The sequence below is a fragment of the Nicotiana tabacum genome, chromosome 18 (genome assembly GCF_000715075.1).
Source record: "Nicotiana tabacum cultivar K326 chromosome 18, ASM71507v2, whole genome shotgun sequence".
Classification (NCBI taxonomy): domain Eukaryota; kingdom Viridiplantae; phylum Streptophyta; class Magnoliopsida; order Solanales; family Solanaceae; genus Nicotiana; species Nicotiana tabacum.
In genome coordinates, this window is record NC_134097.1 from 66,643,087 (window position 1) to 66,652,380 (window position 9,294).

At 36.6% G+C, this 9,294-nt stretch overlaps 1 protein-coding gene across 1 annotated transcript; it reads left to right on the top strand.

Moving 5' to 3' along the window:
- The first annotated feature begins 236 nt into the window (after positions 1 to 236).
- On the top strand, positions 237 to 1,326 carry LOC107795496 (uncharacterized). The gene has a single exon (XM_016618153.2). It carries the CDS (start codon positions 600 to 602, stop codon positions 1,236 to 1,238), a length of 639 nt encoding a protein of 212 aa, XP_016473639.1. The 5' UTR covers positions 237 to 599; the 3' UTR covers positions 1,239 to 1,326.
- The last annotated feature ends 7,968 nt before the right edge of the window (positions 1,327 to 9,294 follow it).

Sequence of the window (9,294 nt, forward strand, 5' to 3'; positions counted from 1 at the left end):
CATAGATCAATTATGTTATATATTGGGAGAGAGTTCAAGGTAAGGGTGCGCATGTAACTAGTGAGGGTGTAGGTGTGCTCCAGTTTAGAAACTACTGAAATTCAAATTTGTGGCTCTACTTATGCTATCCCATGAGGGGACCAATTCCTACTCTTTTCACACTGTTCATAATAATTAAATAAGTTACTCATAATTTCCATTATTTAAAACCCTTATATCATTCCCACAGAATTCCTTTTAGCAAAGAAAAATGAAGTTATCCCCTGAGGCCTACGCCTATAAAAGGAGTATTCCCTCCCTCTTTACATACATTAATTCTATCAGAAGCCTCCATCATCTCATCTATTGAATTTAAACCTCAAACCTTGATTCTAAGAATTCGTGCCTCACTTCTCTTTCATTGCGTCCTTCGAGTGTGTATATTTTCGTAACCTTCCTCCTTATACATATACCTTCGAAACAGTACGCGAACACTATTCTCTAGCTGCTCGAAAATCACTCTTTCGTTGTTTCTGTGTCAGTTCTCATTAATTCAAATAACTTCTAACAATCCATTTTCTCGTGAACCCAACTGATCGGGTGTTAGAAAGTGAAAATTAATGGATCATGAAGTGTTTGACAACGTGAAATATGAGAAAGCCAGAGCAATGGCGTTCATGTTTATTTCCTGGTCCTGGACATATCTCCCGGCCGCCGTTAAATTCTCCGGCGACTTATTGCTCGAACTCTCAGTTTATATATTCAATCCTCATGTCGTTTTTCTCATTGGCAACACAATTATAGTCTCTGTCTTATTGCTCTGCCGTCGAACAGAAGCCGATAACCACTCCGTCACTGGCGGTATCCACCGTGATGATGTCCGCTCCCGTGAAGTTCAACTACCGATCCTCACTACCTGTGACGGCGATGTGGCAACTTCTTCGCCGTCGGGGATTGCGGAGCCTAATTTCGCCGGAGATGAAAGTAAGCAGATTGATAAGGTGCAAAGCAACGCCGCAGAGACGACAATAGATGTAACAACGAAGAATATACAGATACTTCAAAGGACTAAATCGGAGGATTTGAAGCAAGAGATTCCTCCAAAAAAGCTCCGTCGTTCCCAGACAGACATGGCGGCGGTAGACACACTTAGCAACGAAGAATTTAAGCTTACTATTGAAGCGTTCATAAAGAAGAATCAAATCTTTTTTGAGAAACAGAGATTAGCTGAAACAGAGCAGGAAAAATTGATCACATAAGTTTGTGGACAAGGATTTACATTTTGAGCGATTGTAAGATACTTATTCAATTCATATCCGTAATATTACGAGTTCGATTTTTAAAACATATTGATAAATTGAGTTTTCCAAATGTTAATTATGTTAGAAAAATAACAAGAAATTGCAGTTGAAGGAGCAGTAATTACTAATACAAGAAAGCAAAGATAATCAGTTTAATTATAGATAGCATGTGACTGTACAAGGATTATTTCTGCGGTTCTGCCTATTCCCTGTTTTCTTCTTCTTTTTCCAGCCATATTTGATTTGGATTTATTATTTTCTTCTAAATTAATAGCTTGGATTTTTAGCATAAGAGATCTAAATTTTAAATATACTGCTATTTTGTCACTCACTCCATTCTAGTTTATGCAAAGGTATTACTATTTGTCAAATAATCACTAATCTTTTTAAATATTTTAATTTTTAAATATTTTGACTTATATAATACTCCCTTCAATCCAATTCATATGACCATGTTTGCTCGGCACAGAGTTTAAGAAAGAAAAAAAAAATTCAAACTTGTAACATAACATAAGCCACAAATATTTAAGTACCTATAAATTGTCTTGTACTTAAAGATAATGTAGGAAGTTTTAAAAATAAATTATTTCTAAATATGAAAGTGTGGCATTCTTTCTATGACAAACTAAAAAGGAAAGTATGATATATAAATTACAACATAAAGAGTAGTACTTTTCGGATAATTTTCAAAAACATAAAAAAAATTTAAAAAAAAACTATGCCCAAGCCAAAAGAATAGGTGTTTTAATCCTCATATTTGTTTAACCTAAATTCGTTTGAAGGCTAAGCAATTGAATTTATATTTTAGAACATAAACAACTGAATTAAACCAATATTCGTTGATATAAATGTGATTGAAGTAGAGCTGAGAGAATAATTAAGCAAATAATCGTGCAGAAATAATATTAAAGAGAAAGTATTGTGACTTTGTATCGACCTGATCGGTCATTTTGAGTACTACCTTTGCTTTCTGTGTTCTAAAACTTTTTATAGCTCTAACTGATGATTTATGACTTGCGTTTGTGGTCCGAGACTATATTCAGAAAAAAATTAAATGTGAATTTTTAAATAAAATGTGATTTTTTTTACTTTAAAAATATGGCCACAGTCAATGTTTTTAGTAAAATATATCATCTCGGTATTTTGACAACTCCAATAGGTTCGTATGATGATTCTGGACTTGTACATATGTTTGGTTGGGGTTCATAGTGGCTCGAGTGCATTTTGGCGCATTATTTGAAAAGTTGGAAAAACTAAGTTTTTAAGTTGAAATTCTTGTATTTTGACGAGAGATTCTTGATATTTGATGTTATTTTGATGATTTAGATAGCGAGCGAGTTTGTATGATATTATTACATTTGTGTGAATGTTCAGATGTTACATCGCGTTTTCGTACGTTAAAAATTTCGTTTTCGGTCAATTGACGTAGACTCGGGGATGAGATCATCTTGATGTTAACATACTTACGCTATTTATAGCAAGCGATAAATAAGTGTTATGAAGGATAAGAGGGTACACAGATTAAGGAAAACGAATTTCGTTGAAAGTGGCCAATTTAGAATAAAATACGGGTCGAGCGATAATACCCCGATAATTATGAACTAGTATCATGCAATGTACCATACGATCACGGTAGTATAATATATAAAGTATATATGAAGTATTTTAAAAATAAGTAAAATTTTAAGTGATTTGTGATAATTTATTAAATTATGCGGGAAATTATTTAATTATCGGGTAATAGGACATTACCCGATTAACTAATAAGTGGATAAAAAATTAATAAAATAACTCACCGTACTCCCACGTGGCAGTGTGCCACCATTCAACATATGACTCATAGTCATATGTGTTGCATGACAAAGTAACGTGTAAAGTTGAATGAGTCATTTAGTAAGATTTGATTGACTTAAGATAAGTCTTGAACTTGATATAACATTTAAGATCCATTGGATCCTTTCTGAAAGTAGAAAAAACGAGAAACAGAATCTTTAACCAAGCTTCAATTCATTCCTTGATTTGAATCAAAAACGTTGGAAACAGAAGCTTCAAAAAAACATTGGATCAAGCTTAAAATTTAAATCCATTCTCTAGTGCAAACAAACACTCAAGCATAACAAGTTCTCTAGTGCAAACAAACACTCAAGCATAACAAGTTCGTTCCAATTTCAAAAAAATCCAGTATAAATTTCGCAGAAGTAGATTCGTTCAAATAATTCCAGAAACAGGTATGTTAAGGCTCTCCCTTCTTTCTTTTGGCATGGTCCAAATTATACTGAAGAAACGAGCAAACACATAGTTTCCATAAATTACTCTATTCATAGAATTATTAGCGGTGTCTATATTCTTGATTCCCATGAAAATTATTATTATTTTCTATTCATGGGTCTCAGAATAATACGCAGATGGAAAAAAATTTATCCGGAAGGAATATTAAGATTATTACGTATTTTTCATGCATTTCATACATGTGCATTGACTCATGACCTGATGGCGTTATATACGCGTATATATGTAAATACATGTATATGGGATATGGGAAAAGGTTACGGCGTTATATACGCATCACCACTTGATCAACTGCTATATATTGATGATGTTGCCCACAGTGGCCGAGATGATATGATGGGATGCCCTTAGTGGCTTGATGATATTATGTACACTCATACCTATGCATGACACGACATTTATATACGTGTGCATGACATTATAAACGTTTCAGGATTTACAAATTTATTCAGATTTAAAGATGTGTTTCTTTATTCCAGTGTCTTTTCCGTACTAATTTTCATGCCTTACATACTCAGTACATTTTCCGTATTGATGCCTATTTCACGGGGCATGTGTTTCATGCCCGCAGGTGCAGGTAGGCAAGCTGATGGTCCCTCTTCTTAGGATCCCTGATCAGCGAGAGTTGGCATGCTCCATTTGATCCGGAGCTGCTTTTGATTTTGGTACGATACGTTTGTATATATATATATATATATATATATATATATATATATATATATATATATATATATATGGGTATGACGTGACTCAGTCCCGTCTTTATACAGTTATATTTCTATTAGAGGTCTGTGGACAGTATGTCTAGTTGGGTTGTATGTGGCCTTGTCGGCTTTCAGTTTTGGATGTATAGTTGTCTATAGCAGCCTTGACGGCTTGCCCAGTGTATTTTACATGTATACGTACATATGCCTTGATGACATGTTTCCTTCATGTAATTTATTTTTGTAATGCAGCAGATGTTATTCAAATTCATATCTTAGACGCATGCTTAGGGGTGTTTGACAGGTAGGACTCAGGCACTCGTCGCGGCCCATTGGTTTGGGTCGTGACATTGGATTAGAGCCCAAGAGGCTCGAGTGAATTTTGGATGGGTAGCACAGGGTTTTGATAGCTGAAGGCATTTTCTGGTGTTGCTGAACTGTAGGTCTCGCAATTGCAAGAACCTACTCGCAAATGCGATCCTCGCATTTCCGATGTCAAGATTGCATTTGTGATATTGGGCATCGTTGGGGACTTCGCAATTGTGAATTCACTAGCTACATCTGCAAGCTAGAAGGCATCACATTTGCAACTCAAGCTGGGCTGGGCAGCCTTCGCAAAAGCGAAGGCAGCTCGGTTTTGCGATATGGGGCTCTTCGCAAAAGTGACTATTTTATAGCAATTGTGATAACAGAGTAGTTAGGACACTGATCGCATTTGCAATTAGTGGTTCACTTTTGCGATGGTCGCAATTGCGAACTCTGGGTAAAAGGTGGGGATATCGTGACTTAGCTCATTTTACACTATTTTTCAACCCTAAACTCCATATAGGCGATTGTTAAGGAGGATTTTCTTCCCAAATTTATTAGTAAACATCTTTAACTAGTTTTCAACCAATTTCAACTGCTCTTACATGAATTTTAACATCAAATCTATGAATTCAAAGTAGAAATTGGGGGTTTTGGGTAAGGGTGTCTAACGGGTGGGCCGGGCCGGGCTGGGTAGGGAAAAGTTAAAACCGTCCAGGTTTCGAACCGGGCCGGTTACGGGTTAGTGGATTCGGGTTTATCCGGGTTAAAAATGAATCGTAAGGGTTACGGGTCCAAGGGGCCGGGTCGGGCCGGGTTAGTGTTAATTTTTTTTTTGTATAACTATTATAAGGTATATTAATATAAAGTAAAAATATAAAGAATACAATGAAGATAAAAAATTGCACTTATAAATTGCAAGTGCTATATTTATTTCAAAATTCAAACTTACAAATTGAAAGGTTTATATCTTACAACAAGTAAATTAACAAAAAAGAGTAAATTCAAAGGTTTTGCATTACCTTAGACTCTAAAACCTTAAAAAAATCAAAATCTAGCCTTTAAACCGGTCCGGGCTAGTTAACCGGTTCTACAGGAATTTTGGTTGACCGGGTTTGACCGGTCCGGTTAACTTGATGAATTAAAGTGAACGGACCAACCCCCTAACCCCAGTAACCCAGCCCACTCGGCCCCCAAAGTACCGAGCTGGGTCGGTCAGGGTTTCAACCGGTCTGGGTCGGCCGGTCCCGGGTCAACCCGGCTCGTTTGATACCTATAGTTTTGGGTAGAATTTAGGGATTTTATAAAATTGAGATGTAGAACTCAAATTGAGTTTTGAGTTTGAATTTCGAAATAAATTATATATCAATGCTCGGGGTGAATGGGTAATCGGAATTTGGTCTGAATCTCGAATTTCGACCACATGGGCCCCGGTTGACTTTTTAAATTATGATCAAAATCGAACATTTTTTATTCGTGGGTAGTTTCTAAAGCTTGTTTTGAATTATTTGAACACTACTTGGCTAGATTCGGCTGGTTTAGAGGCTTGTCCTAAAGGAAATGCCGATTGATTATTGATTGTTGATTGTGTTTCGGAATGCGGTAGGTGTTTTGCCTATCTTTGTTGAGGGAATATTTCCTACTAAATGAGATTGTACATGTGGGGGTGATGCATATATGAGGTGATGAGCGTGCATGTATGTGCCAGGATTTTCATGCTCGGGAGGGGGAATTATATGCTTCTTTGTGCCTTTGTTGAGCTTAGTGACCCCTTAACTTATGCTTCATTTAATTTGATTACTATTAAACCTAATTAACTATGTTATGAATCATGCTAGAATATATGACATCTTAAAAAAGATTTAATGTATTATTTTTGAGATTCGTTTGCATACTTAACTTGAACGCAGTATCACGAACTTATATTTATACATGTTATTATCATGTTACTTGAGCTTCTTTATCTGTAATAAGAGATGATGATTGGGGCCTTATGTCTGCATTTGGGACGGGTATTTCTGTGTAGTTGATATGATGTTGGCACAATAGTTATTGTCATGGGTGTGAAATAATATAGGCTAGTTGGTTGTTATCGTGTGAGAATAATGAGAGTTGGATTCTTGTTATGATTACTCGTTCGTTTAACACTTACATGCTCTCTACATTAGTTTCTATTGATGTTTGATGTTTTATATGTTAGTTTCCCGTTTGGGTTCCTTATGTAGGTACCTTCGTGTTTCCTATTTGGTATGTGATAAATATAAGAGTCCACCAAACTCTATAGAGAACCAGGTTCTCTAGCTGTTTCACTAGAACACACGCACATTGCAGTAATTAAATGATAAGAGGAATTGTACGTGGAAAATTCCCAGCTTAACCGGATTAAATACCACGACCTACCCTTGTAGGATTTCAACTTCACTACTGAGCAACTTTTAGATTACAACCTAAGCAACCTAGAAATTATCTCTTACTCCCTCACTAACTTGTAATACTCTATTACAAGCCACTTTGTAATAACTCTATTACAAAGACTTTACAACTCGACTAACTCTAGCCAAGACTCAAACACAATGGTTTAAGATTTACAAAAGTGTTTCCTACAAAATACTTCTAAATGAGCTAAGTAGGAATTACACTTGCAGAACTATTACAAAGTTACAACTTAACTAAGGACATACAATAACTTGATGTGGGAACTAGTCCGTAGTTGTTTTGTTCTTTGTTCTTGATGCACTTGAGAATTGCTTGCTAGATGATAAATCACGTGAGAGAGCTTAAGTGAATTTTTTGGGTGTTCAAGTGATTTGTTTTACCTTCCTTGATTGTAATAATATATGTGTCACATCACTTACAATGATGTAAGCAAGGTAGGTAAAAGGTCTTCCCAATAACGTTGACTGCTGCACTATTCCTGCACTATAGCGTGTGCAGCAACAACTTTTCCAGCTGGAGAGTTGACTTGGTACTGTTTCCTCTGGAGCTGATAGAGACATGTTCCCTCAGTTATTCCTTCGACTTTGGATAGTTGAACCATATCCCAAACTGGAACCTTGTGATCCTAAGGTCTTGAGAATGTGTAACAGGTAGGTCTTGAGAATATGTAACAGGTTCCTTATCTAGCTTTTGATAGTAAGTTTGTTAGATCATTAAAACATAAGACAAAGTACTTGTAACCTATCAATTTACCCATTTTTGATGATGACAAACTCATTAAAAATCCCAGAAAGAACCATACAGAACCAGACAGTAAACCAGAAATACCTTAAGTTTTCCTAAGTTTCCCCCAAACTGCATTCCCCTTAATCGAGGCACATAAAAAATAATTATGCAATTATTCTTCCCCTTTTTGGCATCATAAAAAGATCAGTAACAGGCTATTAAGAAATAAAGAAGTCTAGCTTTAAGTTAACTCATGCCATTATGTGCATACAATTATGACAAAAAACAGAGCATAAAAGCAAGGTATAAACAACAAAAATGAAAAACCTTGCATTAACATAATTTGAATTTTTCAACAGGAGCAGAATCAAGGTTACTACCACATCCACAATTTAGAACAATCAACAAAAATACCACAAATCATCATCATAAGAACTGATACGGAGGGACTTTACCGCATACTAGATCATAGACTTGACACTGAGGGGATACTATTTAGGGAGCACTGGAAGGAGAGGGCTTGGAGGCACGTGCAAGGATGTTGAGGACTAAATCGATTCGAGCATTTGCTGACATTTTCTCATGGAACAATCTCTCTTTCAGGTTCTCCACTTGTTTCCTAAGATCAACATTCTCTTTTGTCAGACGAGCAACCTCCTCACTTTGGGAGCTACTGGAACCAGATGCCTCTTGTAGCTGACTTAACTGAGTCTCAAGGATAGCATTCCTTGCTTTTAGTTGCCTTATCTCAGTAGAAGCATTGTCTTGAGCATTTATCAACTGAGATATGGTAGAAGTACTTCCAAACCCTCCAACTTTCTCAATACACTCACATTCTTCAAGAGTTGCTTTTGAAAAAATTTGCTTCTTGGTGCCCACTTTAACTTGTCCTGGAGGAACCTTGAAGTGCTCAAAGACCTTGGTGAGAAGGAATCCATAAGGCAGCCCATGATTACCATCTTTACACTCTGCCACTTTATTCATATGATCTATCATGATCCCAGGCAGGTTGATTGTAGTGAAGTTGTCCAGTGCTTCCATGAGGAACAGGTCTGCACGAGAAGTGATAGATCTTCTCTCAGCTCGAGGCATCAATAATTTGTTCACCATCTCAAATAGCAGTTGGTATACAGGAATGAGGGTCTTCTTCTAAATTCGTTCCCCCTGTTGAACTGGTCTATCCTTCAAGATTGCGTTTCTGAAGTTTTGAGAACAGGTTTCTTGAACACTAGACAACCCTTCAGTAGGCACACCAAGAATAGACCCCAACAAGGAAGAGTCCGTTACCATATCAACTTCATTCACCAAGACACAGATGTGATCATCCTCAACCCTAAATAAGTCGGCATAGAAACTTTGAACTTCCTCCTCATACACCTTAGTAGCATCACTTGTGAACAAGTGTGTCCACTATTGGAACTCACATATCTCAACCAACTGACTCATACCAGCCTCTTCCAAGATATCAGGGGCAAATGTGCGGCCCCATAAAACCTTTTGGATCCTCAGTTTCTCTTTCCCATCACTCCTTAGTTCACCAACTCTGGCCTTCT